Raw genomic sequence first — 15,597 nt, 5'->3', positions numbered from 1 at the left:
TACACAGCACTACCAATAGCACACAAAGCACAGATTAAAAGGAACATGAAACACTCCACCCTCCAGTCACCTTTCACGCCCACCTGCCAGATTACACATTTCACAAACTTTCCAACCTCGCGAAGACAGAGGCAAAAAGCGGAGGGCGCTCATGTTCACCGCATTGTGCCTTTGACTCCCACGCAAAAACAAAAACAGCGTTCAAGGCCAAAGCCAGGGCATACCCAGTCCTTCTGCCTCCAACTAGGAGTCATCCAGAAAATCACATAGGAAGAAAGCCCACAGAGCCCCAGACACCTACCGCTATGGACCCAGAAGATGTGGCAACAAACACTTTGATAACCATTTCGACAGTCGGAAAGAGGACTCCCCCTAACACACCCCTGCTAGGGAAGTCGCTGGACAAATCCCGCAGTGACGCTGGGGAAGCAGGTGCCAGGTCAATGCTGGCGGGGATCCAAGCCTCTGCTCCCAACCCTCCCTTCCAACCAAGAGGCTAAAGAGTAACGGGGAGACATCCTGGGCTTCCCCCTCCGTTTTGGATGTCAGGAAAATGATTGGTTGGTAAAAGCAGCCACTGGACCCTTTCCCTTATCACTTTAAAGGCCTAACAACAGTCCCTAAAAGGCCAGGCTGCGAGCTAGGAAGCGAACCAATCACCGACCCATGGAGAGGTGCCTAGGACAGAAGAGGCGGGGCTGGGGAAACTGGGAGGTGTGGAAAAGAAGCGAGGAGTCCAGAGCCCAGGGAAAAGCCCAGAAAAAGCCACCTTATCCAGGACGAGGCTGGATTCACCTGGCTTTCGACAAACAACAGAGTTATGAAGACTGAAACAGACGCAGTGGCCGTTTAAATGAAGCGCAGCTTCCTGCTTTAAATTTTCTAGAGGGTTATTTAAAAATCCAAAGAACTGTCGCACAACAGAGATTCCTCTGTGACTGGCCTGTTTCCTGCTTTCTCCCTCCACCAGCTGTTGGGTGCTGTAAAACTTTACTGACACTTCAGAGCTGGTGGCTGTAACTAGAAATAATCTCTATTTTAAAGACTTTGCGGTATATTACAACAAGTTCTAAAGCATCTTATTTATACAGGTGATTTGAATTGCATTAAAAAAATATCAAAGTACAAAACTAGTAAAGAAGCCCAAATGTTAGCAGCCCAGACTCTCTTTGACTCTGGCACCTGCTCTTTTCACGAGTGTCTCAGAGATCCTGAAATCTGGTCCCTGTCCCCAGGGGGGGTGTTATGGTGAGAAAGAACAACTAATTCACAAGTCAAACTAATTCAAAGTCAACTAATTCACAAGTCAAAATTTAACTTTGGGCAGCATAAATCCATAGGAACAAACATAAATAATTTAGAAGGCAGTTAATCAACATGATCCTAACCGATCACCAGTAATTTCTCCCCTTGGGCCCATGACTTCTCTAGCCACAGGACTGAACTCATTCCTATGAAGCATGTGTCAGATCCCATCAGGAGGACAGGGTCACCCATAAACAGTCTTGCCACAATTGCCAGTGAGCCCATCTTGCCTGCCATACCCATACTGAAGCATGCAGGGCCCAGAGCTGGATGGACCACTGGCGTCTTTTTCCCAGCAGCACCTTCCAGAACTATGAAGAAGCAGAGTGTAACACTTGTCAGTCCAACAGTGATTCCTCTGTACACAGTGAGAAAGTGGGTCTTCTCGGTTACTTCTGGAATTCAGCAAGAGCAGCAGCAAGAGCCTGTGTTATCTAGGGAGCCTTGGGGTTCTCTGGCCAATACCTCATAGGCAGGTAACCTATGTCTGGCACTGAGGCTATATAGAGAGATATGTATGTATGTAATGCAGTTTTTTTTTAAAGAACTATTTATTTTATGTATATGTGTACACTGTCCTATCTCCAAACACACCACCCATCTGATCCCATTACAGATGGTTGTGAGCCACCGTATGGTTGCTAGGAATTGAACTCAGGACCTCTGGAAGAGTAGTCAGTGTCTTTAACCATGGAGACACCTCTCCAGCCCCTGGTACTAAGGTTTTTTTTTTTTTTTTAATTTATATGAATATACATTGTAGCTGTACGGATAGCTGTGATCCTTCATCTGGTTGTTTGGAATTGACTTTTAGGACCTCTGCTTGCTCTGGTGGTCAAACTCGCTCGCTCCAGTAGACCCCACTTGCTCAGTTCCTGCTCGCTCTGGACCAAAGATTTATTTATTATAAATAAGTACACTGTAACTATACTGATGCACCAGAAGAGGGTGTCAGATCTCATTACGGGTGGTTGTGAGCCACCATGTGGTTGCTGGGATTTGAACTCAGGACCTTTTGAAGAGCAGTCAGTGCTCTTATCAGCCGAGCCATCTCACCAGCCCTGGTACTGAGGTTTTAATAGCCCAGGTCTTCAAGGTGCACAATGGTTACTAATGTGGAGGACTTTTGTTCAAACTCCTTTAAAGATTACATTTTTTTTTTGGCAGTTTTTGTGATTTTTATTTAAACACAAAACATGCACACAAGCCATCTATTCATTTTCTTCACTGCGTAGCCTGGCGTTGGGATTGGTAACTCTGATGGCCAGCTGTGCTGCTCTTTCTACTATGGCTTTTCGGTTCTTAGAGGACACATTGTGAGCAATCTCAGCACAGTAAGATTTGTTACACATCAGCAGCACTTCCAGCTCTTTGACATTGTGGACCAGGAACTTCCGGAAGCCGCTAGGCAGCATGTGCTTGGTTTTCTTGTTGCTCCCGTAACCAATGTTGGGCATCAGGATCTGGCCCTTGAATCTTCTCTGCAACCTGTTGTCAATGCCTCTGGGTTTCCGCCAGTTTCGCTTAATTTTCACATATCGATCTGACTGGTGCCTGATGAACTTCTTGGTCCTCTTTTTGACGATCTTGGGCTTCACCAGAGGTCGGAGGGCAGCCATGATGCCGCAAAACAGATGGCAGCCACCTCGTAGGCAGCGCCGAGGAAGAAGGAAGAGGTGGCGGCGGCGCGCAAGGTATGATGGGACTAAAGATTACATTTTTAATCAGCTTATTAATGAATAAGGTTTCAGAAGACTGCTTCATACATCCTTGGTTTAGATTAATAATTCCATACCCTCTTTCTCTCCACCCTTCCACCCACAATCCCTCCCTTATTTAGTTCCCAGTGGTTGCCCCATTCTTCAATAGCATATAGTAGCTTCTCACTACAATGTGTACTAGCTAAATCAGAGACACATTACAGTTAAAAGTGTGGAAAATGAGCAACTGGGAGTGCTCGAACATAGACAGGACATTTATATCAGCCATCTTGCCAAAACTCAGGGAATATGAGAGAAGAGAAAGGAGAGAGAATGTCAGGGAGGATGGCTGTAAAAGGCGGTCTCTGGACGTGACATGACCGATACAGCAGTGGCTCCCCACATAAAACCTGCCCAGGATTGAGCCAGTTACAACTTCCTGCATGCAGGGTGGATGGGCTCCTGAGGCCCATCCTTAGCTGTGGAGCCACTGGCAGGGGTGGGTGTTGGTAAGGGAAAAGGCGCTTTTTTTATGTGTACACCACTAGATTCCCCACATCCCAGTGGGTGACCCATGCCCAGTACTAACTCAATTCAGATAGTTAAAAAACCAATCATAAAGTGAGAGGCATATGTGATGAGAAGTGTGGGAGAGGATATAATCAAGATACTTTATATCCATGAAGATTATAAATCTATTTTACATTAATTCTTTTCTCTGTTTTCAAAATACCTACACTAGGCATGTACTGGTTTTTTTCCTACACACAAAAAAACTTTTCACATCATAAAACCTGTTATGAACCTTCTATTTTTCCTTTCTCTGAGGACTATGTAAGACAGCGATAAGCTTATTTTCTAACTGCCCTGGGCATTAGAAATCTAAACTGTGGCTGTGTCCTTATGTTCTATGGAGAATATACATCTGCTCAGAGGACGAAGTTCATGTTCTATAATGGTGCCCCCTCCAACTGTGATCTGTGAGGTCTACAGGAAAAACAAAACTGCTGGCTAAAGTAACAGCCACCAGGTTTCTGGAGTTCATCATCAGCCAACTTCACTCTGGGTGCTTTGCACAAACCATCCTTTGATCTGGACAGCCCTAACTTAGTCTCCACTCAGAGTGAGGCTATTGATCTGGTTCTCTTCACATGATACAAAGGAAGGTCTACAATGCTTCCCTCAAATTTCCAGTGCCTCCTTTTGCACCGTGATTTTTTAAAATATATTCTTGGTTTGGTTTGGTTTGGTTTTGTTGTTGCTGTTGTTGTAATTTTGATGTTGGTGGTGGTGGTGGTTTGGTTTGGTTTTGGTTTTTTGAGACAGATTCTCTCTACATAGCCCTGGCTGTTCTGGAACTCTCTATGAAGACCAAGCTGGCCTCAAATTCATAGAGATCCCCCTGCCTCTGCCTTCCAAGCACTGGGATTAAAGAAAGGTGTGCACCACCACGACAGACCCAGGTTTATTCTTTTTTTTTTTTTTTAATGTATAATCAGGGCTCTGAAAAGTCAAGCTGAATTCCTGAAGTATCCTATTGAAATTGCTGAGCTGGGACGTGACAAACAGAATTGCCAGATATCCCAAATAAGTCTTAAAATTCAATGTGTCTGTGACTTGTTTTCCACCTCCAAAAGCAGCTGTGTGGCCAGGTAAGCATACAGGGGTGCACCACTCAGCATCTGTGCTGGAGAAGAATGGCCCCAGAGGCTCATAGATTTGAGTATTTGATCCCCAGCCGGTGAAACTGTTTGGAAAGATAAGAAGATGAAGCCTAGCTCTTCCTCCCTCCTTCCCTCCCTCCCCACCTCCCCACCTCCTCTGCTTCCTATTTCTGGATCAGAATGTAAGCTACCATGCTCCCTGCCATGACGGTCATCGCCTAACCCTCTGAGACTGTAAGCCCCCAATAAACTCCTCTATAACCTGCCTAGGTCACGGTGCTTTATCCTGTGTTATGGAGTTCCTGGCCCCAGGGTAGACCCTGTAGACTTATTCCAATTATAGTTTAAGATGTATTGACAGGAGTATCTAGCCAAACTTGAGACTGCCATGCAAAGAAGACTGAGGGAAGAATTTTTAAAGGTAAAAATCACAAGGAGACACTGAGTGTCTGCGCAAGCAAGTCAGGGGCTCTTCTGCTCTGCCAAGACTAGGTAGTCAAGGCAACTTCAAAATAGTCCTTGAACATCTGCACAAGCAGGTTACAGAAGCCAAAAAGCAGTTAGCCATAACATAGCAAGGATATCAGCTGGACATTTCTGGGTTGGGAGGTCACTGAGTCAGGATTACTGGGAATTTATCTTCCAGGGAAGAGACAAACAGCTAGTAAATACCAAGATGGATGCCTAGCATAAAATGGAGTTTCTTCAGCCATCACAATGGCAAAAGAAAAGTAACTAACACAGTGGTACAGGCCTGTGGTTCCAACATTTTGGGAGGTAGGAAAAGGAGATCAAGAATTCAAGTTCCTGGGGTGGGGGTAAATATATCAAGATACATCATATACAAATACAAAACGGTCAGCCAAGCAGTGGTGGTGCACGCCTTTAATCCCAGCACTTAGAAGGCAGAGGCAGGAGGATTTCTGAGTTCGAGGCCAGCCTGGTCTACAGAGTAAGTTCCAGGACAGTCAGGGCTATACAGAGAAATCCTATCTCAAAAAAAACAAACAAAAAAAAACAAATACAAAACTGTCAGATTATATAAAAATATTCTGGTTTTGTTGTTAGGTGTTCTAGTTTGTTTCTTTTGAGTCAGGGTTTCTTTGTGTAGCCCTGGCTATCCTAGAACTTTATAGTCCAGGCTGGCCTTGAACTCAGAGATCTGCCTGCCTCTGCCTCCAGTGCTAGGGTTAAAGGCACATACCACAAAGCCCAGCAAAAGATAAAAATATTCTTGTTTGTTTGGTTTTTTTTGTTTTGTTTTTTTCGAGACAGGGTTTCTCTGTATAGCCCTGGCTGTCCTGGAATTCACTCTGTAGACCAGGCTGGCCTCGAACTCAGACATCCGCCTGCCTCTGCCTCCCAAGTGCTGGGATTAAAGGTGTGAGCCACCACTGCCTGGCTTTTTTGTTTGTTTGGTTGGTTGGGTTTTTTGGGATAAAAATATTCTTAAAAAAAATAAAGTAACTGTGCATCGAGGAGCAGTTCAAGGCTAGCCCAGTCTATGAAGCCAGGCCAGCTAGAGCCACATAGTAAGAGCCTGTCTCAAAATAAATAGGTGCTGGAGAGATGGCTTAGTGATTGAGAGTACTTTCTGCTCTTGCAGAAGACCTGGATGCAAATCCCAGGACCTTCTTGATGGCTAAGAACTATCTTTAACCCCAGTTCTAATTCCAGCACCTTCTTCTGGCCTTCTCAGTCACTGCATACATGCACCTGGTACACGCATGCACACACATGTGAGTAAAACACCTAGACACATAAAATAAAAATATATCTTCAAAAAATAAAAACATTTTAATTAAAAATGTAAAGGACATAAAGGTCATACTCAGTTACATAACAATTGTGAGGCCAAACTGGACTCTAAGAGATCCTGTCTCAAAAAACATAGTGCTTAAGGGAGTTAGTAGACTTGAGAGGCAGAGGCAGATGGATTTCTGAGTTCGAGGCCAGCCTGGTCTACAAAGTGAGCTCCAGGACAGCCAGGGCTATACAGAGAAACTCTGTCTTAAAAAAACAAACAAAAAAAAAAAAGGTAGTAGAAATCTGCCTCTATATACACTAAAAACAAAAAGCTAACTTATGGTAGGACTTACCTTTAATCCCAGCACTCAGGAGACAGAGACAGGCTGATTTCTATGAGTTCATAGCCTGGCCTATGTATGGAGTGAGACACTGACTGTAAAAAATATAATAAAGTAATCAGCAACCTGAAGGAACATATATCCCAATGTATACCACAGACCAAATTTTGATACCTCAAAAGTTCTGCCAAATCAAAATTTTCAAAGATTTATACAAAGTTTAAAAGTGAGCTAAGAGGCTAGGCTCATCCTGGTAGACCAAACCACTTGAGAGGCTGGGTTAAGAGGATCACTTAACCCCTGAAGTTAAAAGCCAGTCTGGATCATGTCGTGAAAATTAAAAATCAAAATCCTAAGGCACTGGGTTCCACCTCTAGTGCTGCCAAAATAAAAGGTAAGCATGGGAGAGAGAAATTATGAAATAATAATAATGGACACTGTGAACTGAAATCCCACAGAAGAAAGCCACACCCAAGTTGAAGATCCTAAAATCTGATTAGTTTAGTAGATTATATAACTGTAGCTAGATGGAATGTAACGGGTTTGGAGCCAAATCACCTTGGGCTATCTTTAGTCTCCTTAATGGGCTGGCCACTGTACAGGCCCATAATTGATATAGCATTTATATGACCATCAGGTAAATCCTTTTACAAAGCACCAACAGACCCTCGCTTCCGCCAACCCAAAGCACCTGGGGCCTATAGATTTTCCTGGTTTGCTCTAACCTGCTTGGTATCTGACAGGCCTTGCTTACATATTTTACAAATGGCTTGATTTGTGACTTATTTTGTTCTATAACTATTAAAACTTTACAAAACATTTACCACGTTGGAACATGATACTTGAGGTAAGATAAATCTGTGTTCCAGGCCACGATCATTCATGTTTAGCTCCAGAATAAACTCTTCCTCCCTGTGAGAGCCCTGGTTGGGGGGGGGGGGGGTGTTTGTTTTTTTGCATGACACCAATAAAGCTATTACAGCTTCTTATGCAACCCTTCTTAGCAATAAGGAATTTACAATTAAAAATGCCAGTTTGAACAATCAAACTCAAAAATAACAACTATAATTCTACCACCTGAGTGACTATCTTAGCCTGTTGTCAGTTTGGAAATGCTATACACCAAACACAGTTTTTGTGCTCGCATTTAGTTTTAGCGAGAAGCATTACCATGTATAAAATCAAGTTAACAGGGACACTCTGTCCCCAGTCCTCTCCCTTCCTGGCACTGCGGCAAGAAGCAGGGTCAGCTATAAATTCCTTGCGCCTTCTGGGCTGCAGCGTCTCAGTGTACAAGACCTCCCAGACCCAAGAACGCATGCGCGTGCGCGCCCCCCTTCCCCCAACTCCGGCGGGCCGCCTTTTCCACAGTGCCAAATACGCATGCGCACACTCGAGCTAGCGGTCCCAAGAGGCCTCGCGTGGTTTCTATGGCGACCCCGCGCTTCCTTAAGTCCCAGGTCCAGGCAGCTGCTGGAGCAGCGCGGAGCAGGTAACGGCCTTAGCGCCGCCGCCTCCCCTCTCAGTCGTAGTCCGGTCAGCCAGCGCCGGCCTCCCCGGAGCCTCCGGACAGGCTCCTCCCGAGGCCAGGCGCCGCGGGTCTCTCCGTCCGCTCTGACCTTGCCTCGGCGGATCTGGTAACGTAGCCCCGGCGCCTCCCTGCCCCGGAGCAGCGCACACCCACCCCGGAGCTTGCGCTGCCAGTGGGGTCGCTGGTCAGTGTCCCCTCCACCTCCAAAGTGCAGAGAGCGAGAATGGGGCCCATGCCTCGGTGCTTCAGAACCCGGAACCTCCGAGATGCATTCACCACCCGTGGTGCTTTTCCTTCCAACCCTGGCACGCCCTATGGGGCGTCTGCATCCTTCTGAAACGCTTCTCTTGTTTTCCACCCACAGCTCAGCCTTGGGACTCTTTGTCAACCCAGCTCTGAGTGCTTTAAGATTTTGTTGTTTTCTTGACAACAGTTAACTCGTTTCGGGCCAGCCTTTTTTGGCGGAGCATGACACCGAACTTGTTTTCTGTCTGCACAAATCACATAGATGGAGTCATCCCATTCCAAAGACGTAATGCCCACGGATGCCATTGAGCCCAGAATGTGTATATCCAGCCCCGGCCCTTCTCTGAACGCCATACGGTGGGCTCAGCAGCCTGACCCGTGTCTACCAGGTGTCTAAGGCGTTTCCATGCCAGCTTGTCCAAGAAGGTGTCTGATAACTCCGCAGCCGGGCTCCCCTAAGATGCATAATCCATCCCGTTGCTGAAAACTCCATTCTTCTTCCACTCGCCTGGACTTTTGTATCTAGTTTGACTTTATCGGCACAGCCTTTCAGAATACATCCAGACTACATTCAATGGTCCCATTTCTCCCAAACAGCAGTCACCACGGCAGAAATGCCTTGCGTTTCCCTGATAGTGCCCTTTCTCTACTTGAGCATGGTCGGTTTTTACTAATAAGATTTTATGGGACTTGGAAATCCATGCTTCATTCAAGTAAAAACAGTGCCTTAGTATATATTTATACTTACAAAGTCCAATTTTTAAAACAAGACTACATAAGCATGTAGAGTTGACAAATTAAACCTTGAGTCCCTGGATTCACACTGTGGCGAGAATGGTGAAACAGGCTGTACAGAACAAAGCAGAGGTGCCTTCCAACCCTACCTTCTGATTCCATCCTCATCCCTTCTCTCCCAGGATCCTTTATAGCAGGGGCCCTCAATGTTCAGTGTGTTTCCCACTGCCTCCATAGACCCTGATGCCAAGCACTGACCATAGCACTCAGTGGAGTGACATCACTTTTACTGTTACTGAGATGCATACACCCAGCTCACCGTGCATGAGCAGGTGCCTCGAGCAGACTGAACAGGAACCTCTTCCACTGTAAACCAGGGCTCCCCTAGGTCACCCAGTAAACCACTCAGCCCCAGTGATGAGTCCTGAGCGGTTTTTCTTCATGCCACTACCACCGTGGCTCAGGCTGCCTCTCCCTGTCAGTCAGCTTTCTGTAGCAATAACAAATTCTGAAGAGAGTTAGCTTGCAAAAATCAAAGATTTACTTAAGGTTTCAGTCAATGGTCAGTTGACCCTGCTGCTTGAACCTGTGGTATGGCCCACAATCCCTACCAAGTTCACTGTATAACAGTTTGTATCTTGTCCCTTTAAGTCAGAACTGTGATTGGTTTCTTTCCAGCGTAGGATTTTCCCCCAGGACATACTAATTTATTTACTTTTGTATTCATCCTGGTTCCCTGACACAGCACAGAATTAGATCCTGTCACATGACGGGTTGGAATAGTGAGTGGAAGGAACATCCAGTGCAGAGGAGTCAATGTGAACTGTCAGATGTCCTAGTACAACTTCACTGAAACAGAATGAAAAAATTTTAGTAAGAAATACACACTGGGGAAAATTAAGTAGGGGAGCTTGAGATAGGAACCTGTCGACTTCCTCTGAATTGCAGTCTAACGCATTTGCAACCACTTAGAAGGAGTAGACGGAAAGAAAAAAAAAAGGAGTAGACAGGAAGCAGACAGGCACAGCTTCCCATCAGAAGGCAAGACTTTGCAATATCCAGGGACTGGAAACTAGGTAAATGTATGAAATTGATAAATAATCAAAATCCACCAAAGCTAGTGTATAACCATCCAAAGGTTGGCTTTACACTTTCATGTTGCAAGGCTCTTGAAGGCGTGTGTGTGTGTGTGTGTGTGTGTGTGTGTGTGTGTGTGTGTGTGTGTGTCTGTCTGTCTGTCTGTCTGTCTGTCTGTCTGTCTAACTGACTCAGAAAAGAGAAATGTGCATGGATTTTTTTTTCTTTTTTGAAACAGGATCTCAATAATTCTAACTGGCCTGAAACTTACTGTGTAGACAAGGCTGGCCTCAGACCTGGAGACACCACACACACACACGTCCACTTCCAGAGTGCTGGGATTAAAGGTGTTCTTCACTATGCCCAGCTCACTTGTAGATTTTAGAGTTGGACCTTACAACTCACTGAGAAATCATCTAATTTCTTGTTTTAGGCAACTGAGGCCAAATAGCTGATTATATTGACAAAGCTGGAGTATAAATCTAGATATCTCGCCAAAGTCTCACTTTTATTTTTCTTCTGCCTCTCAATCTGTGTTAATTCTTTTCCTCTCTAAACAGTGTTTCACTGCATAGCCCTGGCTGTCATAGAACTCACTCAGTAGACCAGACTAGCCTCAAATTTAGAGATGTGCCTGCCTCTGCCTTCAGAGTGCTGGGATTGCAGGTGTGAACTACCCAGCCATCAATGTTAATACTTAATTTCCCTTTGTCAGGATTTAGAGGGATCAAATTTCTGAATCAAAACTTAGGTAAGTATTAAGATGCATTGTTTCAAACTGCTTGCTTTCAAATCCTGGTCTCTCGACCCCTCACCTGTACAGTGGTGTGTGCATGAGCCAAGGGAAGAACTGGCTATGTGTTTGTTCCAGCAGATGCTCTGCCCTCTGCCTTACTTGTTAAAGGGCTCTAAGAACTCTTTGTAAATCTCCCTGTTTGTAGCATGCTGCTTACACTCTTGTTTCTTATACAGAAGTTTCCATTTAAATGTCATCAGTTTTATCCACTTTCTCCTTCCCCAGCCTGAGCTCTGTGCCTCACCAAATCTTGTGTTTTCATCTAAGATACTTTCTCAACATGTGCATCTCAAATTCATCTGATAGCGTTTTAGAGTAAGGAATGCAGTAAGGATCCACTTTGTACTTGCAGACGACCTCTGCCTCGAGTGCGGGTATTCTTGTCCCTGCATCTACCCAGATTCCGTCCTGGGCTTCTGTGGACCTGCACCTCTATTCCATCAAGAGTCCAGCTACCTGGACACTGTGCCCAACTACTGCAGCTTTGCCTCATCTGGTGGGAATGTCTGGTGGGCGTGGCCCTTGTCAGTGTTGTTTTTCAGTCTCCATCTTCTTCCATACTCGCTCCTTACACTTTTGTATCATTTTGTCCATTTCCAAAAGTGAGCCTTGATGCTTTCCTTTTGTTATGTTAATCACATTAGGGACAACTACATCTTTAGAATCTTTGTCATTATGATATAAGAACAAAATGTTTATATAAATCTTTTAGTAATTTAAAATTTTCTTCATAGTAAATAGATATTTTGTCATTTTCTAGGTCATCTTAGTTTACATGTATGTATTTCATACCCTATACTTTTATTTAATACTCTTTTGGGGGGTACATGCATGCATCTTCAGATACATGTGGATGTGCATTTGTGTCCAGGCCAGATTATTTTTAAAGAATCTAGTTCACAGATTCTAGAATCTAGCCACAGGGCCAGCCTTCAAATGAGTGCCAGGAATCAGAGCTCAGGTTCTCAGGTACCTGTGACAGTCATTGTATGACTAAGCCATTGCCACAGCCCTATCTTTCTTAGTGTCTTATGAAATTTTCTAAGGATACATGTGTATTCTCTGCAGTTAATAAACAAGTTACCTCTCATTTCCAATATCAGTACCATTGGTTTCCTTCTTGTGTGGGATGTTTTTGTTGTGAGCCTTGCCTTTAATGGCAGAACTTTCTCTCCAGCTCTTTTTCTCATGTCTGGTTCCATTGGCTAATGCCTGAATATGAGTTACTGAGAGACAGTATCCTTATCTTTATCCTTACAGCAGCTTGATACTTCAGCATTAGTGTCATACTTGTTCATTTTCTATGCTGAGGAAGAGTTTACTGAAAATGTTTTCAGCTGGGTTTAGCAGTAGTGAAAAGTTTTCTCAGAATATGACAGTAATGGACATGCATACAGAAATTAAGGTAGCACAGAAAACCTCTGAAAAGAAACTTATTTGGATTATATTTATTGAGCACTTGGTATCCGTAAGGAATTTTTCAGGACTCTAGCGGTTCAATATTAGACAAAGTCATCATCATGTCAGCCACAGTGAAACATACACTAGCATACAAGCTAACTGAGTAACATCCGAGCACTCAGCATGATGGTCAGTGCTCAGGAGGAAAGCAGTAAGAAGGGAATCTCATCAAGAGTGAGTGAGGAGAGAAGACATGGCCTGGGATTATATCTCCCACTGGTAGATGTGGGAGCTGAGACACAGCAGGCTCAGCCAGGGATGCTGAGCACTAACCTCCTTCTCTGGATAGAATCCAGAACAGTGCTCCTGCTGAGCTTGCCTGCTAGGGCATATGATACGGGAATCTGCAGAAAAATCATTTGAATCCTACAGGCACGACAGATAATATGCTCACCTCACTGTAGGGTAATTTGGGGGAGGAAACACAGTCATTACCATTTAAACTATACATAGGAATTAGTTATAACTTCAGTGTGCAGTATTTAAAGTTAGGATTTTTCTCACTGGATCCTGGGTGAGTCACAAGCACTGGGGAACAGGGAAGGGGTTATGATTATAATACCAACAATCAGAAATCTCTTACATCGTGAGACCAACTGAGAACCATCTGTAATAGTCAATACCACCACATAGATCTAAGTAAGACCAAGAGCCTACCCATCATGCCTAGCGCCTACCCATCATGCCTAGAGCCCCTTCCTTTTGACACTCATTTATAGTAACACATAATGCAACACCAGAAACAAAAAACACCAGAAAGAAAAAAAAAAAAACAGGCAGCTAAAACACAGGCTCTTGTACAAATCCTTCAAATCTTACTTCAACACAGTTGTCTAATGATCGCAGCCAAGCTCTTCCCAGTCAGTGCAGTGTTCCTAACAAAAACAGCTTAAGAGAAAAGAGGTTTGTTCTGGCTCCCAGTTTGAGGGTACGGTCCTTACTGGGGAAGGTGTGGCAGCAGGGAGGGGCATGAGGCTTCTGGTCATGTCCCATACAACCAGGAAGCAGAGAGAAATGACCTGAGGTGCTCTCCTAGCTCTCTCCGGCTTATCCATCCCAAACCCTAGCCTGTAAGATGGTGCTGCGAATTGCTAGGCTGGCCCTTCCCACCTCAGTGGACCTTATCTAGAAGCTCTCTTCCCAGTCACGCCCCGGCATTTTGTCAGGCTGATGGGTGGCAGCCTACACCTGTAATCACAGCACTCAGGAGGCAAAGGCAGGGTAGATGGATCTCTGAGTCTGAGGCCAGCCTGGTCTACAGAGGAAGTTCTAGAACAGCCAGGGCTATACAGGAAAACTCTGTCTCAAAACAGAGAAAGCTAATCTCAAAGCCCACCCTCAGTAATACCTCCCCACAGTAAGGCCACACCTCCTATCCTTCCCAAACAATTCCATCAACTAAAGACTAAGCATTTGAATATATGAACCTGAATATAAGCATTTTCATTCAAACCACTGCAGATAGATGATAGATAAATAATTATTGTTCTTATACAAGTATTTCTGAGAGACTAACATTTGTCTTTTATAATATTTTAGGGTTTTTTGAAATATAGCCTTTGTTTAACAAGAGACTAGAACATGTCAAAAAATCTTACCTTGGAAACTTCATGAGTCCCACAGTGAAGAGTATTCCGCATGCAACATACAGTTCATCTCCAGACACCTTAGGGAATGAATTTGAGAAAGAGCAACAGGTATGCATTAACTCATTTTTAAATATGTCAGTGTATGCTTTTTTAAAAAAAAAAATCTACCTTATTGGAAAATCAGGATTGAAAACAGTGTAGAATCTTGATAATTCAAGTGTCTTGATCTAGAAGGTTCTTATGTCTTCCTCTGTAATAAATAAAACAACAGAAAGGCTTGCTGTTATTATGAGCAGCCATCCCTTTGGTCTGGTGCAATCCATGAACGACATCAGCCAGATCAGATTCTCCACTGTAACAGCTGGTTCCAGTGTGTTCCACATTGTGTTCCTGAGTCACGACAGCAAAGAAACAGCTGTACACCTTGCACTTCAGAGACATAACTGTGCTTCAAGTGAATAAAACAGACACTATCGTACTGTAAATACCAGTGCTTCCAAGTGTAAATACTGCAAAAATGAACCTGAACTAGGCACCACCTCAGACATGACCAACCAAAGGCTGGTGCAGGCCGGCACCTACTGACTCTCTATCTCAACATCAAAAATAATTTTATAACCTGGCACCTAACAAGCTCCTTTAGTAAAGGAGCTTCCTTCGGATGTGCTAAGTAATGAACCCTTTGAGCTGGGCCATTATGTGCCACACAATGAGAAATTCACATGTGGAAACAGCATAAATATTTGTTGGGAACCATGAAATGCAGCCTACTTGTGTTAACTCATAGATATTCTAGAACAGTTTAATCAAAACACACTCCTAATATTAGCCATCAATCAATTTGTAACCGACCAAGGATGAAATTTGAACTGCAGAATTGGAAATTGCAGAGAGCACTTGATGCTGTGCAGGGGCCCTTGGGGATATCACCACTGCCTGCACTTGACATGCCAGCACCAAAGCCTGCTCTTACTGAGTTACACTGCCATGAAGAGTCTCAGCCCTGTCTTGCAGCACAGATGAACCCAAACAGCCATATTCAGCAACAGAGGGTGGAGGTTTAGTATAGCTCTGGGTCCTGAGAACTTCAGAATACTAATGTCCCATGGCTTTAATGGATATCATTTATGCTAAGTACTCTTCCAACAACAGCAGGACTATGGTCACATAAACTTATCATCAAAAATATGTTTAGCAGCCAGGTAATCCCAGCACTCAGGAGGCAGAGGCAGGGAGTTCTTGAACTCTTTGAGTTCAAGGCCAACCTGGTCTACAAACTGAGTCCAGTACGGCCAGGGTAGAGAAACCCTGTCTCAATAAATGGAAGAGAAAAAAAAAAATCTCATGACACTGTTAGCATGCTACCACATGCTTATCTGAAATGCTCCTGGTCTCCTGGGCAGATC

The 15,597-nt window shown here is 44.3% G+C and overlaps 2 protein-coding genes and 1 pseudogene across 3 annotated transcripts in view; 1 reads left to right on the top strand and 2 right to left on the bottom strand.

The window, feature by feature from the left end:
* LOC116086185 (SH3 domain-binding glutamic acid-rich protein) overlaps nucleotides 1–543 on the bottom strand; it is a 26,892-nt gene extending 26,349 nt beyond the window's left edge. The window contains exon 1 of one of the 2 annotated variants that reach the window (XM_031364527.1): nucleotides 302–543. In XM_031364527.1, coding sequence (XP_031220387.1) covers nucleotides 302–346 — 45 coding nt within the window. In that variant the 5' untranslated portion in view covers nucleotides 347–543. The remainder of the gene's footprint in view (nucleotides 1–301) is intronic. The other variant, XM_031364529.1, reaches the window with a different exon arrangement.
* A 1,914-nt stretch (nucleotides 544–2,457) lies between these two features.
* LOC116086187 lies at nucleotides 2,458–2,994 on the bottom strand (annotated as a pseudogene).
* A 5,142-nt stretch (nucleotides 2,995–8,136) lies between these two features.
* Nucleotides 8,137–15,597, top strand: part of Lca5l (lebercilin LCA5 like) — a 31,662-nt gene continuing 24,201 nt past the window's right edge. The window contains exons 1-2 of the mRNA XM_031364526.1: nucleotides 8,137–8,248; nucleotides 14,142–14,299. The gene's annotated coding sequence lies outside the window, so the exon portion shown is untranslated. The remainder of the gene's footprint in view (nucleotides 8,249–14,141; nucleotides 14,300–15,597) is intronic.

Source organism: Mastomys coucha, unplaced genomic scaffold, assembly GCF_008632895.1.
Source record: "Mastomys coucha isolate ucsf_1 unplaced genomic scaffold, UCSF_Mcou_1 pScaffold12, whole genome shotgun sequence".
Lineage (NCBI taxonomy): Eukaryota > Metazoa > Chordata > Mammalia > Rodentia > Muridae > Mastomys > Mastomys coucha.
The sequence above is the reverse complement of the archived record's forward strand: the minus strand, read 5'-3'. Positions and strand labels throughout refer to the sequence as shown.